This window comes from Podarcis raffonei, chromosome 1 (assembly GCF_027172205.1).
Source record: "Podarcis raffonei isolate rPodRaf1 chromosome 1, rPodRaf1.pri, whole genome shotgun sequence".
NCBI classification, from domain to species: domain Eukaryota; kingdom Metazoa; phylum Chordata; class Lepidosauria; order Squamata; family Lacertidae; genus Podarcis; species Podarcis raffonei.
The window spans coordinates 69,784,762-69,808,302 of record NC_070602.1 but is presented as its reverse complement, the minus strand read 5'-3'; the positions used below and the strand labels follow the sequence as shown (position 1 = coordinate 69,808,302).

Sequence of the window (23,541 nt, the reverse complement as noted above, 5' to 3'; positions counted from 1 at the left end):
AAATAAGAGCAAACCAATAAGCTCAGAAAATAGCACTGTGTGAGAGGGAAATTACACTGCTAGAGAAAAAAGGGGGAAGGACTTAAGAAATTTATAAAAGTAATCTCCAAGTGGAAATTAGAAATCAACCCCTAGAAACAGAGTAACACAAAAGAAATATTACTGTCCACTTTCTAAATCAATATAACACTGCTACACGACAGAATTACCATGGTAACTCAAGTAAAAAGAATAAAGCAATTCTTATTATTTCAAAATAAAATCACAGCCTGAAGCCCAGCTTTTATTACAGCTGCTGATAGATCACTGGCTTGTATTTATCTGAAATATTGCTTTTCAATCAGCTATTTTATGAATGTACCTATTTCGCTGAGCAGCCCACTTAAAGAGTGCACTTTTTTCCAAAAAGAAAAGGCTAACAAATGAGTCATATGGGTGTGTGTGCCTGTGATCTTAACTAGGAATGTGAGCCCAGAACTTCACCAAGGAAAGTATCAGAGTGCAAGGGTGTGTGATTAAAATCAAAAGGAGGCCTAGGTTTCTAAACTTTGGGGGTTGTGGGCCTGAACTGTTACAGGGGAAATATTGTCAACAATGCTCATTAAACTAAACATTGATCACAAGAGTTTGACCAGTTGGAAGCTATTGCTTGTTTAAACAACTTAGCATGTGTTGGAAGTCTTTTGCATATAGAACCACTGGCATCCGTTTCTAACAAGATTTCTGAAAACCACCAGATCTTAACCAAGCAGACCCATGACTCCAGAACATCACACACTCTTTGCCCTGATTGAAGGCCAGGGGATGACTTTCTGGTCTTCTCCTGAGTGTCTTTTGGGTCTGCAAAGGAGCACTGATGAAGAAGAGTTAACAGCAACAATCCTCTCCCAATTTTTGATTCTGCCCAATACTTGATTGAACAAAACATATGCAGACGTGCAAAAGTATTAGCCAAGACAGGAACAACACTAGTATGCACTCTGGATTCATCAGTAAGGATACCCATGAATTCTTTTGAGAAATTATATATCGAGGGCAGAGATAGACAATGTGGTACCCTCCAAATGTTGCTGGACTACAACTCCCACTGCCCTTGGCCATGTTGGCTGGGGCTGATGGGAGTTGTAACCCGGCAACATAGAGAGAGCACCATGTTGGCCACCCCTGTTCTGGGATTTATTAGCACTTGACTTGAGTTTTCTCCCTCTATGAAAAAGGGGGGCGGAAATATTCATAGGAAGGCGATGAAAACATACTGCTTTCTATTGCTCCCTTCCATGCAAAGTAGCAGGACAAAGAAGGAATGTCTCAGTCTAGGAATCTAAGTCATAGTCAGATTGATATATTTCCTAAATCTTCCCTCTTTGCCACAAAAGTAACATAGAAGCTGAGGTCCAAGAGGTTGTCAAGAAGTCCTTCATGCATTTTCTCTTTCCAAAGGATAAGGATGTCAGAGGGCTCCCAAAATTTCTTTTTTGACAAAGAGGATCCAGCGCCTATGTTATTTTTCCTATACAGCTACAGTGATTAAATCCACTTTGAATGCCTGACTTTTGAATGTATGAACTGGGACTAAGACAACAATAGTTTGGGCTCCTCCTCTCAGAATTGCTCTTTGAAGACACTGATAAGGTTGCTCCATTATTTCTTAATACTATTTCTTTTGAGTCTCATCAACAAAAGCTCTGCATGAGGGCTTTTCCCAAACCCTAAAATTGGATCAGGAGGGTTGGAAAAACACCCAGAACAGCATGCGGGGGGCGAGGATTGTTCCATCTGGTAAGTAGCAAAGCTTGTTCTGGTGACACATTCTCCACAACATGACACTGAACTCCTTCCTAAATTTATATCCCTCCCTTGCTTCCAAAGGAGCCCAAGGAAGAAAGCAAGTGGTAAAACAATAAAACATTGTATAAACAATTCCAGTAGTAATGCAGACTGGAAAAGATATCAACTTAACAGGTTTGTTGGAAGACAAAGGCCTTCAGGAGGCACCGAAAACATAACATAGGTGGTGCCTGTCTAATACTGAAGAGGAGAGGGTTCCAAAGAGACCACTCTATGGAGGCCACTTGATATCTACTCAGTGGCTTTAACATGCAGGTCAATTTGCCACACCATGGCGGACAAGGAGAACCCAGCTGCCCTGCATATCACAGCAACATGGAGGCTATTTCCACTGACTTCTATGTAGTGGTCATGATGTCTATGAGCCCTCAGTCTTGGCATTCTTCATTCTGCTAAGCTTATTTCACTAAACATTACAATACAAACCTTTCGCTCTACACTGCTACAATTTCAAAGTTAGACCCTTTCAAGCTCCTAGTGGCTTTAATAATTCCTTGTGCTTGACTTGTGCCTAATTATAAAATTATTCGCATATGTCATTACCTTTTGACATGAAACAAGAGAGGTGGAAGTTAAGAATCTACATTGCACACTGACCACTGGCTTACATCCTCTCCTTATTTCTTATAAATTGCCACATACAATGGTCCAGTAGATAGCACTGCACTCTCTCCTATCAACATGAAGTTCAAATCAGAGTTCAGTCATTAACTCAACTGAACAGCTCCTAGACAAGCATCAATCTCCATTCCTCTCATCTGTAAAACTGGAATCATATTGTATTTATCAAGGATAAGCTAAATATTGCAAATTACTTTTAGACTAAAAACAGTGAAAAATAATATTTGAGAGTTACAGCATGGAGTTTGAACTCTAGGTGTCAAAACTTTGTATCTTTAAAGTATGGGTTTCAGTTGCTCCTTCTTTGATGCCCCAAGAGCTTAAAGTATTTATCTGTTGTACTCTACTCAACCAGCTGAACTCTAGCTATCCCAAACAACTTGTTTCATCCTAGCCTTTCATATGCCATATGCACATAAGCGCTCTACCAAGCTGCACACATGTGCAAGACACCTCCAGTTGCAAAAACCTCAGGATCCAACCAGAGCTCCGGAATGGATCCTGTCCGCAACCAGAGGTACCACTGTATCTATCTATCTATCTATCATCTATCTATCTATCTATCTATCATCTATACTGCACATTCATGAAGATTTACACTCATGATGTTGTTGGGGCAGATATCCTGTAATTTCCTGCTAAAATCTTTGCTTTTGTTGTGCTGCAATCCCTCCTGACATAAATCCTGTGGTAGCGTTGGTAAATCATCATAGAATAACTAATAACATAGGTTAAATCCACTGCTAATGTAGTATTAGCCCTAGTATTGTCAATAACATGTTGCTGAATGTACCCTCAATAAAACACCAACCTGAAGGGCCCCCCCAAACCCCTCCCCCAGGGAAACTGGCATGGTGGAAGCATCTAACCTACCCTTCTCCCTGACATGCTGGGATTTTTATTGACTGATTTTGTGTGTAGAAGCACTTTCAATCGTGCGAGTCCACAACTGCTGTTTGAAGCAGTACAGTTGAATCTCAGGTTTACCACCTCAGTGGAAATGAAGCCATCATCTCTCTATATTTAGAATGCTTTCTAGCGACTTAAGGCACCTCGCCTCTCAAACAATCAGGTTGGGATTAGAGAAAGTGCAGAAACCATACGGGGTGGGGAGGATGAATTCTGCTCCGTCTAATTCACTAAAGACAAAAAAAGAAGAAGGGGGGGGAGAGGTAGAGTACGTCTTTCAGTGACAAAGGCACAGAGCAACAGAACTAGTTAGAGCAGTGGTGGTTAAAGTCTTTATTCAAATAGGGCCTCTCCCGCAGGAGATGGGAGAGAAAAATCTTGAAAAACGAAGACATGAATTTACATGCATTAAAAGCATCTGTGTGACACTTCTTTTTAGGCAAGGAAAAGAACAAGAACCGCCCCCTCCCCACACGCCCCTTTGTTGCTGTGCACGACAAAATAGCAACTGAATGTTTGCTTTGATCCCAGCGCATAAAGGGTGAAGCTTTTAGGCAAGGAGCGGCAGGTGATCTCAGCTCTTCTGCAAGTCCTAATGCTCCTAAAAGCCACTCTTCCAGTTTCTGTAATTGGGCATCAGTAGTTAATGTAGTATTGACTGCATTACATGCTCCTGTGCATCCTCTCTCTCTCTCTCTCACTAATGCCAATTGCATCACCTTGTACATTTACCATATTGCTTAGCCAATAGCTGTTAAAAGCAATTCAAATCATGAATCATATAGGAAACTTTCAGCAAGACACGACATCCAAAGGAGACAATTTACAGTTGAGTTAATCTGGGTACATTAGCGAGACATGGATTCAGGAAGACAGACCAATTTATGTTACTTTAGTTTTACCCTTTATTGCTTTGTATAGGCAAATGAATGGAAGGGCACAGAGTAAAAACAGACATCCAGGAGTCCTTTGCAGAGAAGAGCTCTGTTCTTTGCAGACAGGTCAAAAGGTGTAAGGCGGCTGCCCACTGTTGGCTTCATATCTATAGCAGAATATTTATAGAAACCATTTTCCTTTCAAAGGATGATTTTTTAAAAAAAGAGAGAAAGAAATCAGATTCATCTTAAGCTTACGCAACTATAAACACATTATAGGGGCCAAGGAATAACTAGTGCTCAAACAAGGCTCATTTTCCTCTGAGCTACTGGATAGGTTTTGCCAGCCTTTGGTGCCACTGCAAAAACCTTCAACCGCTTATGCTTACCAAAGAGCATTGAGCTGAGTAGGTGCCATTGCATATTAGAGTTCAGTAGTCCCCCAGCCACGAATATAGACCAATAGCAACAAAAGTCCCGATTACCACAATTGTTTGTACTCGCTGCAGATGAACTTTTCAAAAATAGGTTGTGTGGCTGAACACACAAATCTGGCACTTACTGGGCATGGATGTATGGAACAAATGCTAGTAAACACCTACCAGAATACCTCTAGTATAGAACAGTGGCTAAGCGGCAGAACCTCAAAGTCATCTCTGCCATGAATTCACTTGTTCTCCAGCAAACCACTCCGCCACATTTTCCATCTCTAACCTCTACCTTCAGGACCGGGTGCAGCATCTGGAACCCTTAGGCAGGTGCTGAGGCCCACAGACCAGAGGCGGGTTGGGGCACTGTAACTGAGTTTGAGCCTTCCTACATGCCTGTTCTCCCAGCTGTGGGCTAACCTTGTGTCAACAGCTGGATCTGGGAAGCTGCCTGCCATTTTAAATGTCCCATAGCGCCCTGCAGCGACACTAGGGAACCGCGTGAAATTCAGAACAGCAGGCAGCTCACAGTCATTTGGCACAAATTGCAGCGCTTCTGCCTTTCGCTGTGGGTAAGCCTGCTGTGGTGGGGGAGAAAGGAACCTGGGGAGGCCAATCCAGTAGCATTTTGCTAGGGAGTCCTCACACCTGGAGTTAGTATATGGAGGTCCGAGTGGCTTTACACGGTTGATGCAAATATTACAATATTGGAAAAGTGATTTGAACACTCTTAACTGCTATATAAATGCTAAGTATTATTAAAGGGCCATCCACAATCTTGGAATATATACACTTTTCCCCCTCCCCGCCCAGCAAGATGACAGTCTGTCAATAAAAGCCTGCCAAGAACTCATGGCAAAGCAGTGGCGTATTTCGTGCTGGTGTTCCATTCCACCATTTTGATTACGTGTCATTAGTTAAAAATTAACAAGTGGAACTCTTTAGGCTGCAGTCCGGAATCCACTCACAAACAATCCTGGTACTTTAATTGTTAAGTGGTTTCAAAACTGTGGTTTTATTAGGAGCCCGAGGCTTAGAGGTGTTACACAGAGAATGCGCTCCTGTCGGAATTGTGACAATAGAAAGCAAATCCACCCTTAAAAATAATCCGCAATATTGGCACTCCAGACCTTTAAAAAGCCCATTTAATAAGATCCAGATTTGTCTTTAAAAATATCTTGGAGCTCCCTTGAAAGGGCTGCACGCCGGGCTACTGCCTAAACAAAATTGATCAATTTAAACAGCTGTGGTAAAGCTGCAGCCATTGGCACCGTCATTAACAATTTAAAGCATGGCTGCCTTTATCTTCCTTCCCAGTTACACACTCATTATACTTGCTTTTATTTATTAGAAATCAAGTCCACTGCAATATGTTTCTGTTTCTTCCGTCCAAACTGAACACAGCTCGTGAGATCGCAGCTCTTGATCATTCCACGGAAGACACGAAGGTAGCCGCTCACATACTTCACATCCAATCTCTTTCACTTTAAGCATATAAGTATCAATCTTTTTAAGAAGAGAAAATCCAGCTCAAGGAAGTACAGAACAAAGAATTGCTCTACCAAACCCCTTCTTTTCAGTGACTTTGAGCCATACCTTTCAACACTGTCCAGGAATAAATCAAGTGTTTTTGTTTTTTTAAACCTATTCAATTATGCGTCAGTACTGCCTAGTGCTATTCTTGATAGAATTTCTTGAGCCAAGCGGATAAAAAATAATCTCAGGATGTGTCTTGGAAGAAGAAGAAAGGAGGACAATAATATTAACCTAATAGATATGGGAAATAACAATGCTGACAGGTACTTGCAGACCTGAAATGAATAACAGCACTTGCACCCACAACACATACTGGCTGTGTCTGGACATTATGGTCGACTATGGATTATTGTGAGAGGACTGAGCCTAGGTGATCCTCAGTCCATGCACTTCTTCTCCCATCTCCTCCTCCAATGCAGCTTTCAGTCGGAAGTTCTCATTTCTGATTTCATTTAACCACTGTTTACAATGTCCCATCTGTGGTTGATCTTACATATCCTTTGTTGAAACAAGTCAGCTTCAGCCGTGGGTTTCAAGAAACCGGCTTCATAACCATGGTTGAAGCTCACTTATTTCAGCAAGCCATAGTTAATACTACCTACGTTGATTGGGTTCAGGTGCAACAAACTGTTTTAAGCGCAAAGGCTTCAGAATTCCTCTTTGTAGCCACATCTGAGAAGGGAGAGGGTGGGACTCGCAGGGGTATTGTGACTCTTTCCAAACACAATAAATGAATGCTTATCGTTATGTACAAACCCAGCCACTAACTGTTTCTTGTTGCTGTTTGCAAGCCCCAAAGTGGCTGAAATTAATTTACGTACACACAGCCAACTTTACTAACGTCGGTATAAATAGGTCTTGTTAACTTCAAATTCCATACTGAAATCTCACCTGGAGGTTATAATGATGCTCTTTCCATCATCTAACTATTTTAAAGTGTTGCGCAAGTGTTTGGTGCAAGTAGGTTAAACAGTACTCTTGAATGTGGGAAACCAGCCTCAATATCCCGGCACTTTCTGGGTGGATTCGCGTAGCCTCAGTTGCCCCACAGGGGTGTTGCAGGACTAAAACACCATGCTGATCTCCTTGGAAGATAGCTGGAAGGATACAGATTAATGAATATACAAATGTTCAGTCCAAGTCAGAGGTGCACTTGCCCTGAGAGGTGGGGGGTGAATCAAATTTATGATCTGATGTGGATTAAACAAGAACTTCCAGTAGGAAAGTCACATTTACAGAGCACAGCTACCTCTGAACTTGAAATGTGAAGACCTAAAATGCTTCCCAAATGAAATCAATTAATCCTCCAACCGTGATAAATTCCTTAACCATTTGAGAGACAGATATTTCAGACTCTCTGACCCTTTATCACCAGACCTAATGGACTACTTTATTAATAATGTACTGCTCTTAAAAGGAACATTTTTTGAAGATTCTGTAGTTCCAGTGTTTCATAAGAGCTGCTAAGCAAAGAGATTGATATTTTATCATCTCTTGTGAGTGCAACATGAACACTGAATGCAAGTCCATCCATAGAAAGATAGTGTCTGTATCCCTGCGTTTCAAAGATTCTTCCATACTACAGTTAAAAGTAAACCTTTAAGTGCATACTTTTCATATAAATTCATCCCCCTTCTCCAGTGATTAATGCTAAAACAGAGTATCCAAACTGATCCCAACAGCAACATCTGGGAATTAAGAGCACAACCTGAAGGAGGGATCCAGCCTCAGGTTTTATTTATTATGTGTTTGTTCCCTAGAAAAGTTCTAGGAACTGGGTTTGCAAGCATAGCCAGTCAAATGATTGCTGGCATCCTACAACAGCAACATGCATGCAATTGCCGTTGATTCAAATGAACCTTAAGCATAGCCCATAATCACAGGATTACAGCCTTGATGTTACCTTAAAATAAAGGAAAGTCTATTCCAATCAATCTTTTCAATGGCATGCCACGCACTTGACAAATTTCAGCTCACTCTTCCTCACAACCACTCTCTGAATATTCCAATGTTTAGAGTACGAGACAGAAAATATTTACTTGCTCACTGTAACCTAGGAAACCTGTGGCAAAGTTGTGCTTTGAACCCAGGTCTTACAAAGCAAATTCTCTGTCCAGTGGATGATCCAGGCTCTCTGCTGTCACATGTATTCATTTTTATGGCTCTTAGAACACCTCATTTTCCTTTTGGGTGGAGAAAATAGATTGGTTAAAGTACCACTGACTCAAGACCCTGAGGAATAAATTTCTGTCCAGACATACTGTATGCTTCACACATTTGAACTGTTTGTTCTAAGACTGTTGTTCTAAAAAGACAGTGCTGTACTTAGGTGGGACCCCAAAATAGCTATGTTTTTAATCACATACAACTATTCAGTTTATTACATTCAGACATGTGCCATCAGCCTTGTTCACTCAGGTTAGGTTGACTTTTACTTTTAAACCAAGAATTACTTTTAAACCAGTACTACCAGTTTGACATGTGATAATCCCCAATATTTAGTGATGAAACTGAATTCTGTGTTCTTCTAAGACGTTGTGATGTTACTAGCACTACATAAGTGAGATGTTTTGGTGGCGTTCCTTTATGCTATAGTAGAACGACAAACTTATCTATTTCTGCTTTTACCACTGCTAAAACTACCTTTTCTTTTCTCTTTTCTTTTCTGGCATTGCCAATGATAAATACAATTAATAAACTGATACTCTTAACACTCATTTTGAACAAAGTATCTTCATTCTTCCTAGTAGACTGCATAATTTTCTGAACTAGGTACATTACAGAGTCCCTCAGCAGCAATGTATTTCTAATTCTTTTTGCAATTTGCCGCAGGTAATTACAGATAACTTTTACCAGGATATCTCCTGGAAATGCATCTATTCCAAAGCAAAGAGATTTATCATTATAGGAGGACTGGTGGGACGCACAATATACAGAAGTGCCTGTTCAATGGCTCCATAATGTTGCACATGCATATCATTTTCTCAAAGTAGAAAGCAGTCAGAGTGGTGCTTAAGGTGACATTTTAGAGTGAGTCACTTGCTTCCCCCCCTCATCCATTTCTTCACTATCAATACACCAGATATCTCCCATTCCCACATTTCAATACCGTCAACACCCCACTTCAGGTTTGTTTTTACTCTGTAAGTGCCTTCTTAAATGCCCGTAAGTGTGCTGCTAATGGTATCTTACATCAAGTGGATTGTCCCTTCTTGATCAATTTATCTGCAAGCTTTGACTTTCACTATTATTAGAGAAATCTACCCCAACGTCAAGTGCCTGGAGTTCTCTAACTAATCTTGACGCTTCCTGCTACTGTGACCTTTGTTCTGTTCAAGAGCTATGGATGCTACAATATGCTGATCAATGTCTTGCTCTATAACTGGCCGATGTTTCCAACTGCTAACAACCTTCATCCGTATCTACTCTCCTTTACATATTGTTACTTTTACTTTTTTTAAAAAAAATCATTCAAGAAAAACACAGCGCTAACTAAACAGTACGCCTAAGTAACACCAGCGATTTATGCCTTCTGCAATTCCAAAATGAAATGAATTAGAAGCATCAAACTGAAATCTACGTGCAAAGGCTGAATTTTCAAACTGAAGATTCCAACACTAGAATCTTAAACTCAAATACAGGATTTGGAGATTAGGTATAAATAGTGCTTTTCACAGAATCATAGAATTGTAGAGTTGGAAGGGACCACTAGGGCCTTCTAGTCTAACCCTGCAATGCAGGAATCATTTGCCCAACGTGGGGCTCTAACCTATGACCCTGAAATTAAAGGTTTCATGCTCTACCAACTGAGCTATCTTTTGCAGAAGTTTATGCTGTTGATGGAGTGATTTTTGGGGATATACTCACGTCTCATGACAGATGAATATATTTGGAATTCATGTACCATATTGGCGCGAATATAAGCCGCACCTTTAAAAATTCAAGGGGGAGAGAGAAAAAAGACAATACCCGAATATAAGCCGCTGCCTTAAAATTCCACAGGCACTCACACCCCTTCCATTTTACCATATGTCTGTTTCAGCAGCGAAATCGTAAAAGCCAATTTTTGCAAGGTCGCACATTTAAGCTGTACTTTAACTTTTCAACGGTCAGAATTTGGGGGGGAAAAGTGAGGCTTATATTCAGGCCAATACGGTAAATTTGGAATTTTATTTAAAGTTCTGGAGACTCCATTTAGGAGCAAAATTCAAATATAAATACCAAATTTAAATGAATTCCAAATATATTCACTGTCATGGTGACCATTTGATCTAAGCTGTTGACCACCTTTTTGAATGACCAACTCATTTGACTTCCCTTGCCCATCAGACCTTATATACAAACAGGGACTGGGCAGATTCAGGGTTTGATCTTTGCAGTTCAGGTTTCTGCTGTTTCATTCTCTTCTTGGTATTAACGGGTGTAGAGGTTTGCATCATTTTGTATAATAAGTATTTTGTAAAGGATTGCAAAAGCAGTTAACCTACCCTTTCCTCTAAAAATTATTTTATATTCATTACTCCAAGCATCCAGCAAACTCCCCCCCCCAAATGTAAACAATGTGGTCCAAGGCTATCACCAAATCAAACTAGGTAGTAGAGGCAGAGTAACTGTCAAAGTTCCTTTATTAAGGAATGGTTTTAAAACAGATTTATCAAAGCACTTGAGTTTAACTTGATATGTGGATATTTAATTTGGCGGCTAGAGTGGGGTGGGAGTTCTATTATTTCTGAACTGCACTCCTCACTTACCCCTTTTACATATGAAACAATGTTTCTAAATTCCTGCGCAACTTCATTTTGTTTTCCTTCATGTTTTAGTTAGATTACACCACCACTCAAAAAATCTAGCAGAGATCTCAGGCACTGTTATGCAAGTCCTATTGATTTCAGAAAGGCCATCATGTCATGAAATATTTTTTTTTGGCTTTGATACCAAACTCCGTCTCAACAGTGCAACACCTTCAACTAAGTGTGAACTAAAAGAAACAACAAGAAACTCCAACCACAGAAGATGTTGCTTTCCTCTGAACACTTGAAACTCTGAAGGGAAACAAAGAAATCAGTACAGTTATTGTGAATGAGTGAAAAAATAAGGTCAGCCTGCCAAATATTTCTTATTCACATGGAGGTTTGGGCCTGATCCTAATCATGTGTACTTGGAAGTAAGACACATAGGCTACAATGAACCCTCCTTTCTGATAATAACATTTAGAATTATAAGCCAACAGCATAATTTATGCACTGCTTTCAATGAGCTTACTCTTCAGTAAGTGTGTATAGCATTGCAACCTCAGTACTCTTATGATGTGCTTCCTTATGTATGCAGAGCTTACTCTCATGTAACTAAATTTGTTACGATATATATATATATATATATATATATATATATATATATATGCCATCTGTTCCGTGAACAACAATAGGTAAAAAGGTAAAGGACCCCTGGACGGTTAAGTCCAGTCAAAGGCGACTATGGGATGTGGCGCTTATCTTGCTTCAGGCCGAGGGAGCTGGCATTTGTCCACAGACAGCTTTCCGGGTCATATGGCCAGCCTGACTAAACCGCTTCTGATGCAACGGAAGCACCATTTACCTTCCCACTGCAGCAGTACCTATTTATCTACTTGCACTGGTATGCTTTCGAACTGCTAGGTTGGTAGAAGCTGGGACAGAACAACAACAACAATGTTCATTCAGCAAGTGTCTAACATCAGCAAGCACTTTGAAATACCTTTGCTAATTCTGCCAGTTTTTTCAGGAGGGAAAGAGTGGTCTGATAGAGATGCTGTTGCCTGTGGTGTGTGCACTCATCCCTTACTGGCTCCAGGAAACAGGGTTTGCAGGTTTTGCAGTGCTTCAAATACCTGAAACACCTCTTTGACCAAAAACAACACCGCGACAAAAGAAGTAAGTGGAGTTTCTGGGGTGCTTAACAAAAATGAGTGATACCACTTTCAACTCTCTTTGCAAAACTGCTATCTCTAACCTATACTAATCTATTCTAAATAATTGTTTTGTTCATAATTTTAAACCACTTTGTTATTTGAAGCCATATCTATTGATTATTGAAGAGAGGCTAGAACAAATGTTGTTGGATGACTTACTTTTTAAGCACCAGGGCATTTTCATAAAGTCAAACAGAACTGGTAGAAAAACTTCTGTCATCACACATGTCCAGTTAATACAAAATTCTAGATGGCAGCTTTTACTCGTGCATATGACTGACAGCTCAAACTAAGAATTTTAGTGACACTGTAATACACTTAAATAAACATCAAAGGAGTTTTAAAAATACAGTAAGGTTGCATACTTTCCTGAGAGTACGTCTCACTGAACTCTGTGGAACTCTCTTCTGAATATGCATAGGACTGCACCGATGTAAAGCATTGCACTGTTAAACTTATGTAAAGCAGATAAAACAGTGTATGCATTAAATACTGCAATACTTTTCAGGGGGGCTCCCAGCATCCAAATTAGGTACACCCCACTACATGCCAAGGAGAAAGACCTAAAAGATCTCTGGGCAGACACAAAATTTCAAAGAACTTCTGTCATCCTGAAACACAGCAGTGCATTAACAATTTTCTTAAATGCAAGTGTGTTGCTTTTTCTCTGTCCCACCCCACTCTCATGTTAACTTACCTTTGATAAAAGAGACATGAATGGTGCAATCCTATGCATGTCAGAAAGAAGCTCCAGCAAGTTCAACGGGACGTATTCCCAGATGCTTGTGTAAGACTGCTGCCTTAAAAAAATAACTGAGCTAGCCAATGTTGTAAATAGCAACCTTATGCAATCAACACTGCTTTATTTTAATATTCAGAGCTGCCTTAAATAATACACCAACTGCATGAAAAGTTATGTTGAGTACTTTCTTCAACAGCAACATTATTTATCATCCTAAGTGGGCTGGAAAAGAAAAATGCTGCTGCTGCTGATATCCCCACTGAAAACCTGGCCATATCCAGTATGGGATTTTTTTTCCACTTTCCCCATTGATACCCTAACACATACCCCAACCAACATACATGCTATTCTGCAGCAGATAGCAGAAACAGATAGCAGAAACTGTCTGCTGTCACTTGGTAAATGCAGGAGACAACGTGCTTGTATGAAACCACCATATGAAGAACTAATATTTAACCTAACACACAACTTCTCCCTGGAAGTATGATCTAGTTCACTTTGTGTCATTTTTGAGAAAATGAAACGAACAGTAGAGGTGAGGGAGGATTCTGAACTCTCACACTTCTTTTAACTTACTAGCTGCCCCTTCGCATTCCAAGCGCAACATTTCATACGCTACCCTTAAACTTGACCAACGATAATCTGTATCACAGGCACACCAAGACTAGCTGAAGCAGATATATCACACACACAAACAATGCTTGTAAACAGCATGTCTTTCTCACTTACCGTACTTTTCCTAGAAACCACCAGTCTTAAGTTGCGTCTCGCAGGTCATTTCACAGTCACACACAACTATGCCACATCTGCCTTTGAACCCTTTGCTGTACTTGTATGCTATTCATTTACTCTTTGCAAGGGATAAGTTAGCCTCAGAAATTAAAACAGGAGGAGTTCCCAAACACACACACACACACACACACACACACACACACACTTATGTTTAAAGAAATCAACTATTTCCTACCAAAATGTTTGTTCCAAGAGCCATTTAGTAGGTACATTCACAACTGTAATTATTAAGCTTATAGCTACAGAGAAAGAGAGGCGTTTTAGAGATGCAGAGTTTTGAATACTCTCTCAAGTAGCAAGCGAGGGGGGGAGAGAGGGAGAAACTACACTAAGATGACAAAAATAAATTCAGCAAGCAGGGTGGCAAGTAAGGGGGGGGAACCTGCCACAATTATTTTAAAATTAAACAGTTTTTAACTTGTTAGCCTTCACTAGAACCAAAAGCAAAGCAGCGTGAGTTGCTTCCCCCCTTTGCCGATCAGCCAGAGCAGAGGAGGGAGCAAGCTGTTATATCAGACAGGGTCATAAAATGAACGGGAGACAGGAGAATAAAGCACACTTAAGGTTCATTCGCTGCATGTAAGCAGCATACGTGAATATGCTGAGTGATGCCCACAAAATCTCAGCTCACCTACCGTCCTCCTTGTCCAGCACCATCATCTCAGGGTTCAGAGGAAGTCGGGGTGCAGATGCTCTGTCTCCAATAGCCTCCACTCAAGGCAGAAAAGAGCTAGTCTACGTGGGAGCCAAGATGAGCTGCCACGTACGGCTGATTGTCCTCTAGCAGTGAGAGAGCTCTAATTATCCAGTTGTCCAGCTTTTAACCTAGATTGCACTCAGTTAGAATTACCTTCAAAAATGAAGCACTTTGCAGATACAAAAGCAGTCTCACCTACTTTCGTACCTTGGAATTGCAAGGAACTAAAACTGCAATTTAGAAAAAAGGGGGGGTCAGAGCTGTTTCTTTGGTTCTCACCTTCTAAATGGCTCAATTTGCACAGTATAATCTGTTTTAATGTAATTGCATTTGATAGCCCATAACCTTGGCTGTTGCAACTATACAGCTTTCAGCCTTATAAAGTGTTTTCCCCTTGGATTTAAGCTGAATCTCAATCTAAAATTACACTCAAAGAGAGGGAGGAGGGGGAGGAAAATATCTGAGCCTAGCTACTGCTGCCTCTGCTTCTCCATTTGTGTGAGCTTTGCACCCTTGCTGCTGAATAAATGCACTCATTTCCCAGGGACACCCGCTTATTCTTCTGTCAGGTTTTAATGGAGAATTTAAAGCTTTCCAGCTCAGCAGCACCACCTGCAGCACCGTGTGCGCTATAACCAGAGAGCACCAACTACGTTGCGTTTCTATTAACTTTGTCGTTTTGATGCTCTCCATTTTCATTACATTGGTTCATTTATTTGATTGAGTGCACCTTTGATATGATGCTCAGTAGGAGAGAAAAAAATATCCTTAATATCTGTACAGTAAACTACCATCTGCATTATTAATCGTACTTAGACACACACATTCCCCCCCCCCCAAAACACACTTCTCTTTTTCTCCTGCTTACTTTGAAATAACTGGTTGCTTCTAGCAGGTCATAGTCTATCGTTCAGAAACACAGTTCTGTACACTGTAGTAGATAGGAGTTTCAGGGCAGATCCCCCCAATTTCCCCCTCCCACTTTATTGAGATGGTAAAACACCCTCAGGCTGTTGTTTTAATATACAGTGTGAAATAACTTTTTGCAGTCTTACATGTGTGGGTGTGTATGGGTGCTATTTCACATGCATGGGTTCCCAGAAAAAAAAATTAGGTGGTAAGTCATTATGCAAAAGACTTTATCATCTGAATAATATATATGTGACTCTTCCACCCCAATCCTACAGTCATGTTATATTTCTATGTTTGAAAGCCGTTTTGGCAGCTTCCTCTGTAAAATCACTTTGTTTATTTCTAAAACACACCCCACTTTGACATTTTGACACAACACTGAAGACAAACTACAATATTCACATCAATATGCTTTAATCTAAAACTTGAACTCTTGGATACAGGGGAAGGTAGTGAATTGGGAGACCTTCTACTCATGATTTTTTCACTAGTAACACCTAGATATGATGAAGATGGGGAATCCTTTACTAGCTGGTTCTCGTCTGCAATTCATTCTTTCCATATTGTCTCACTATGATAGTTTACAGTGCTGGTGCTGAAACCAAAATCTGAACCGAAACGCTCCCTAGTTGCACACATAAAACGTACTCTCAGAAGAAGCGTTCAGATTTTTCTATCACAAGAAACAAGGGTTACACTTACAGGATGAGGTTCTTAAGTACTCAGTGCTAAAGAACAAGTTTCCGACTGCCTTTTTAATCCCAGAAAACATTTCATTCCAGTTTCCGCTATACTTCTCCCTCTACTTTACAACAGATACAAGAGTCATCTTTTAAAAGCACGATAGCAAGCTCAAGCCAGATACCCTTAATACCTATTTTAATTAGATTCCTTATCCTCAACTCAAATGGCTTTGCCTTTCCCCTTCATTTTGAATGCTTAATCCTAACAGTCCTTGAACGTATTTGATGTTAAATAGATCATTTTGCATAGAGAATCATTTCATTCAATACTTAAAACTTCCCTTCTCATTTGGCCACTGCCCATCTGCAAACGAGAATTTTTTTTATGTTATAGCATGAATGCCACAACTGTCAGTGGGATTTTAATGCCACAATCCCAAAGGCACTTCTTTTCAGAAGGCATGCCATTATCATTTCCAGCAATCCTAACCATCCATAGTTTTAGATCTGGTCTTTAAATGCCCTCAGAAAGCATCACTTTTGCCAAATTGAAAAAGTATACACAGCATCTATTTTGTCAGGTTTCATCCTGTTCAAGGTTCTTTTAAATGAATCTTAAAAGCAAATATAATACTTCTCTAACACATTGTTAAACTTTAATAGCTATCAAATTTTAAGTTTCTTGAAACACTGCTTCCCTCTTTATACCACCACAGATTTCCTTCAACAGTATCATTTAAGAGATATCCAGAGAGAGAGAGAGAGTTATTACATTTCATGGGAACAGGAGACTTAAATGTCCCCTAAGCCCATCCCATTATTTTAAACCTCAATTGAAACTACAATGAGAAGCAGTACGCCAACACAATTCCATCTATTAATTTTACCCAGTTCAACATCTCCTCCTCCACTGTTTGGCATCCTCACCCCCACCGCCCATGCTCTCTAAAATGCTAATAAACTAAGGAAAGGATCCAGCCAAAGTTAAGCATTTTTAAAATCCCTTTGATCTCAATGGAAGAGTGAAGAGCCTGCTTTAAAATCTCTCCCCCAGAAATCAGTGTGAGTGAAAAGTGCTTAACTTCGGCCAAACTGTAGCCTCAAATTATTAACCGAAGCACCTTCAGTTAAACCAAGGTTAGAATGGGTCATATTATTCTGCACCGAATTGACTCAGCGAGCAGGACTTGAATCCTTTGCAATTCAAAAGCAGTCTGTCCATATTGATCCAACTTTGGATCTACACCTGGCACTGAGTTGGTTTGAATAGGCATAGTCACCCAAGAAGGAATAAAGATGAAGAAAATGAAATTCAGTTGTAACCTAGTCCACATGAGTATAACTTGAGTTTCTATACATTCCAGGTCATAGAATCTGCTCCTTCAGCCCTAATTTTTGACCTTTGCTTCTGTCCTAAAATAAGATTCCCCATCACTACCTCAATATCACATTCTATTGCATCAATCTAATCACATCAGATCACTCTGGACTTATAGGACGTGATGGTACCTCACTGACACAACTTGACATGGTGCCAGGAGACATCAAATCAAGAATGTGACAGTTTTGTCTTCTTGTCCTTTCACGTATTTGGAATATTATTGAGTCCTATCCCACAGAAATAGACTTTTGCCTGGATGTTAATTAACAAGTTACTTATACAAAAAATGAGCATTTGCCAAAAACACGGACAAAAACACTGACAAATAATATCAGAATTGCAGAATTGCACAGAACAGCAACTGTGCAAACTCTATGCTTCCAAAGGTGGGATAGAAAATTTAAAAATAAAATAAATATGAAGCCAGTTCTCCTCTCGTACTCCCGAACTAGATCTGCAGAAATCTTAGTAATACAGAAGAAATCAGTGCACTGCAGTCTTCTCCTAGCTAGAGAACAGCTTTTAAACCATTAGTGTTGCTAGTTTCTTAGAAGATATCAAAAACCAAAGTTTGTCAAAGCACAGCCCATAATATTAATGGCCACTCCAACACCCACTTTGAAGAGAACAACTCTTATTTCAGAATTTGACTTTATTAGGTTTTTTTAATTGCTGATACTTTATGAGATGAAATGATAAGACTGTTAGAGGTAAAGTGACAATTTGACCTTCTGCCCATAAACAAGACTTCCTGAAAGTATCATTAACACGATCTCTCCACCTTAGTTTACAGAGGAATACCAAAGGCCAATAAAAACTTCCACTTCTCTCACTTTTAATGTAGCAATAGGACATTCCCTTTAATGTTTGCAGATTAGCAACAACTGGAGCGCAATCAAGAAGAAAGAGAAATATTAGTGTAGAACAGCACGCAAACCCCCAATGGAGGGAGTGCAAACCTTCAAGTTTCTTTTCCCAGCTTCTCCCCTTAATTTCTGAGACACATTTCAACAGACGTAAATTTCTCTGCTGGAATAACTTCCTTACAAACAATTCTGAAAAATTTCCCAGGCGCCGCTTCAGTTTGTTACTCTGATCTCCACATCCCTCTCATCAGGGGTTTGTTCCTTAACATTTCTTCTTTTTAAGTGCATCCCATTCTAATTTCCTCTTTACCTTCACTACCATCCCCATTATTTCCTTTTATACAGCCATTCGTGAGAGCTCCTGGAAGGAGGGCTGTTGAGAACTGTCTGGATAATCAATGTTTCTAGTTTCACTTCCTTACACCACCATCATTCCAGCCCCTGAGCTCCTTATGTTTAATGAGTATGTCTGCAATACTTGAAAGAACCCAAATACCCCCATTAGGAAACTCTCCTTAGATCTCAGTCTTTCCTAGTAGCTCACCTGCTTCCCTTACTACCTCTGTGGAGGCAGCATCATGCTGTTTGACCCGTCAATCAGATTTAAACAGATATAGGCTGGAAGGCTCCCTTTGGCAAAAAAAAAAAAAAAAAAGTTAAGGGAGGACAGAATGTCACCCAGCTTATTATTTAAAAGGATCAAGGAAAAAAAGACCCATTTTTTGTCTCGTAAAACAAAATTTGTAACATTTCAACATCACTCGGATGATTTGGTGCAGTTCACACCATCAAAACCAGAGCAGATGGAAATGCAAGTAAAATCCCACAGGAACAAAACAGCAATGAATTAACCTTGCTTAATTATACTGACATTAGTTAACCTCTTACATCTTTGTCTTTAGGGGAACAGACAAGGCGGAGGCTTTTTAAAATTCATATGTAGTTACTATGGGGATTCGACCCAAGTCCTAAATGAACTTGTTCATAGATATAGCCATTATTTGTTATGACGGAGGCCTAAGTTTTGATGACTGGGAGGGAAAACCTCAATTGCTAGAAAGCAAGATTGAGACAACAGTGTTTAAGTTTCAGATATCTGCTGGTGGGGAGGGGGGGACATGATAGTAACAAAAGTTCCAGTTTGGGCATATAGACAACTAGGCATACCTACCCTGAAAAGATTTGAGATCTCAGTACCGGGGACAGAAACATATGCCACATTTCTCTCATAGAGATGAAAAGATATTTAATTCCTACCTGGTAATAACAATTTTAAGAGCTTTTAGCAACCAGGAGCTAGGGCTTGATTGATTGATTGATTGATTGATTTACTTTGCCCCTCAGCCTTGCTCTATAGCCTTACAAATAGCATATAAATTTTAACTATCATGCATTTTTCAATGTATGACAGCCAGATTCCTCTTCTGATTAGTGCACAGCCATAGATGGGTTAACCTCTGTAAGTGCGCAAAGTTCTGCCCTCTGGTATTAAGGCAGAGTCATGAAACAGGCACAGGATTGTGCTCCCGCTCCCCCCCCCCAGCCCCAGTTTATATCGTTGGTTCTCAGCTTTCATAACTGGGTACATCAGTTAGAGAAGGCAGCGCTTCCATTTTATTAAGCTTTACTCAGAAGATACATCCTTGGAAATGGAAAGTGTATGCAAAGCAGGAGGATGAAACTTTTCTCTTACCATTATGTTCTTGCAGAACACATAAAGGGATGCTACTTTAACAGTACTTTCATGGGGGGGGAATGGGATGGGATGACGACTTCATGTCCCAAACTTCATGTCCTCCCATAACTTTATCAAGGCCAAAACATCAGTTTACATCTAAGGACAGCATTTCTCTTTCATGGCCCTGAGCATCTTTTGATGCTTAAAGATGCAGTGTAATGTCCTCTTACTTGGAAGTAAGCTCCAATGAAAAAAGCCTTTCCAGCCCTATAACTGAGTAACTAAGGAGAAATTATGAGAGAGCGCAACTCTGTGTTGAAACACCGGTGCTGCAAAGGGAAAGCATCAGTGCTCCCTAGCTAAGCTCTGTGAGGGAATATTTATGCCCTGATGCTTCGAATGAAAACTCAGGAGAGGAAAAGGTTGCTCATGAACGCGCCATGCAAAAATGGTACAGCGCCAGACCCTCTCACATACTAAAAGAACAGTTTCACATATTAGGCTAGGAAACCATGGGAGGGGAGAGGACTCTCCTGCCTGGCCACTGTGAGAACAGGATGCTGGACCAGGTGGGCCAATGGCCTGATTCAGCACTCTTCTTAATGTTCTCATGAGTTTGCAAGCAAATTTCACCCTCAGGCAAGAGCCACATCCAATCTGGTTTTCATGTGTCTGTGCTGTACATGGGTTTTTGGACACCTGTTTGTTTACAGTAACACTTGTACATGTTTTAGGTGTACACCTTGAAACCTTAGGTGTACACCTAAACAAAAACAAAAAACAGCAACCCAACACATGTTGAGATGCAGTGATAACCAAGGATGCTGCATTCTGAGAAGTATACAGTACCAGCAATCTTTTTTCCCAGCTGCAAAAGCAGAAGAGAGATTTGTCTCATAAACTTAAAAGGACGCACTCTCACGAAGCATGTAGGTTTTTCAAAAAAAACAACCAAACCCAACAGTAATCCTTGTGCAACGAGCAAGAGAAGCTTTATTAGGTTTGTGCTGACAAATAGTTTTGTTGTAAAAAGAAAAAGCAACATATTCTTGCGGGAGAGGAGGAAAACGAAAGCTCAAGCTTTGCTCCATGACTTTTATTGTGTTGTTGTTTTTAAAGTGCAGCTGGGACAAAGGCCGCCTCAGATGGTTAACTCAAAAAAGTGCTACAGCCGGGTCTGACAGCTAAAATTACTGCTTAAGTAGACGCCACTGTTCTGAACTTATCCTCGCTTGAGTCTCAACACACGCCAACTTCCAGGAGCCTATGTACCCCTTGGGAGAGCTCCCTCCCTCTCTTCAGAGGCGACGTCCCTTCCTCCTCCTCAGCAATTGCCCTTTTCATTAGCTTATATAGTCTTTTTAACTCTCGCCTCCAACTCCGGCCTTCCCTCGCTACCCCCAAGTGAGCCCTGCCTGAATTCCCAGCAAGTCTTGACAATAACCACACGCTTCTTCGAAACTTGCACGCAGTTACCTCTTTCCCCCCTCGCTCCCTCCCTCTCCTCTCCACGCACACCTTGTCCCCTCAGCTCGGCCTCAGAAGCGCTCTCTCTCGAACATTGAAAAGTAGCCCCGTTTCCCCGTTGAAAACACCCGGGAGCCTTTTGGCGAGGCCGTTTAGCCAAGCCGGCTCTCCTCAATAAGAGGAGGCGGGGGAGAGAGAGCGAGGCAAGGTGGCGACATTATTTCGCGAGAGGAACTAATGGGTTTTTAAAGGACAGGCGAGCTAATCCGGGGACGGGAGAAGAAAGTGGCAGAAGCAGACGCAGCAGGCGGGAGGGAAGGACGGGACTGGCTTCCCTTCGCAACATGACAATTTCGGGGTCCTGTGAGGGGGGAGAGAGACAAGATAGCAGCACCCGGGCAAATCCTCGGAATCCTGGCACCGAAGGCGGGAGGGCAAAGCGAGAGAGAGAAGCCGCGGGCTTCTTCTTTGCACAGGCGCCGAGGGGACGGGCCGTGCACTTTGCAGAAATGTCCCTCAGCCAGCCCCGCGCGCGCACGTCGCCCGGAGGCAGCCTCTCTCTCCGCTCGGTCGGCTCTGGTGCCTTATTGCCAGCTGCACAGCAGCAGCAGCAGCAGCAGCAGCGAGGAAGGCACGGAGGGTGGAAAGGGCAAGCGGGAGCCACGCTCGCTCCTCGCCACAGCTCCCCCCCCCCGCCGCCGCCGCTTCTGCTGCTGCTGCTTCTTCTCGCCCACCCCGCCGCACCCGCCACCTACCGTCCTCCTTGTCCAGCACCATTGTGGCGGGGATCGGCTGCCTCCGCCGCTCCGTCTCCGTGGCCGGCTCGCCCTCCAAGCCGCCGGTTCGCTGTTCCTCCGCTCCGTTGGAAAAAGGGCAGGCGGCGGCAGAAGAGGAGCACGCGGGGGAGAGAGAGGAGTGTTTGCAAAGCGGGCCGCCCGGGAGGGGGAATGCGCCCGGCTCGGCGTCCTCCCTTCTTCTTCTTCTTCTTCCCCCCCTCTCCCCCCCACCCCGCCCCACACTCTCGCCTTTTCTTTCCTCCGCTCTCCCCCTGCCGCCCACCCCACCCCCCTTTTGCACATGCACACCCCGGCCAAGCCGGCTACAGTTGCACGACTTTTAACCCAGATCGCGCTCAGCTAGAATTACAGGAGGCGAACCCCCGAAGAGCCAGCTCGCTCTTGCTCGATCGCTTTCCCTCTCTAGCTTTCTCTCTCTTTTCCCCAAGGCGGCGGCGGCGGCAGCAACCTCAGAGACACCCACCCTCCTTCTGGGGCTGCAACTCGAATGCCAGTTTGGAAATGGCACGCATCGAGAAAAGGAGGGAGACGAATCGAGGGCTGTCTCTCTCTCTCTCTCTCTCTCTCTCTCTCTCTCTCCTGCTCGTCCCTTTCCCCGTAACCTCCACGCAGTCGAAATAATAACAATAATAACAATCAGAGCCCCCTAATGATCCTAATGCAAGCGCATGGGATCCTCCGCTAAACCCTCTTTGGCTGTTGCTACTGCAGAGCCGGACAAGCTTCTAAAGTGCTTTTCTCTTGATTTCACTCTAAATCTAAAATTATATTCAAAAGAGGAGCGGCGGCCGGGGGGGGGGAGGCGGAGGAGAGGCTGGAAAGATGCGAGCCTATCGCTGAAGCAAATGCGCTTGCTTGCTGCCCTTTCTCTCAATTTATGTGCCTGCACTCTCTCCTGCTGCTGAATAAATGCACACATTTCCCAGGGACCCTCAGATTCCCCTGTTAATTAAATCAATTCATTATGCTCAGATCTGATTAGCAACCCCCCTTCCCCCCCTCTTTGAATCAATTATTCAATACACAAACATAATTGCCTGTGCCAGAGGTGTCTAAGTATTAGCTTATTTAACTCCAAGGACACTAATTACCCCTAGGGCAAGGGAACTTTTCTCATTAATTCTGACAAAACACAAAAGCACAGTTAAAGTGGGTGTGTGTGCGTGCGTGCATATACGTGCGTGTGTGTGAGAGAGGGGGGGAACGGGGGGGCAGAGTGTGTGTATAGCTGGGGGAAAGAAGCACTGCTGACACACGTGCTCCAGTATAAATAAGCGCTATTTTCTGCCTACCTATTGCATCCGATTATTCCCCACATCTCCCCCCCCCCCCCGCCTTGCTTAACTTTCTCGAAGTACAGAG

The 23,541-nt window shown here is 42.0% G+C and overlaps 1 protein-coding gene across 3 annotated transcripts in view; it reads right to left on the bottom strand.

The window, feature by feature from the left end:
* LMO1 (LIM domain only 1) overlaps window positions 1-22,397 on the bottom strand; it is a 99,661-nt gene extending 77,264 nt beyond the window's left edge. Inside the window, exon 1 of one of the 3 annotated variants that reach the window (XM_053392124.1) lies at window positions 22,138-22,397. In XM_053392124.1, coding sequence (XP_053248099.1) covers window positions 22,138-22,159 — 22 coding nt within the window. In that variant the 5' untranslated portion in view covers window positions 22,160-22,397. Of the gene's footprint in view, window positions 1-14,333; window positions 14,922-22,137 lie in introns of those variants that run through there. The other 2 variants (XM_053392107.1, XM_053392114.1) reach the window with 2 other exon arrangements.
* Between the last annotated feature and the right edge of the window lie 1,144 nt (window positions 22,398-23,541).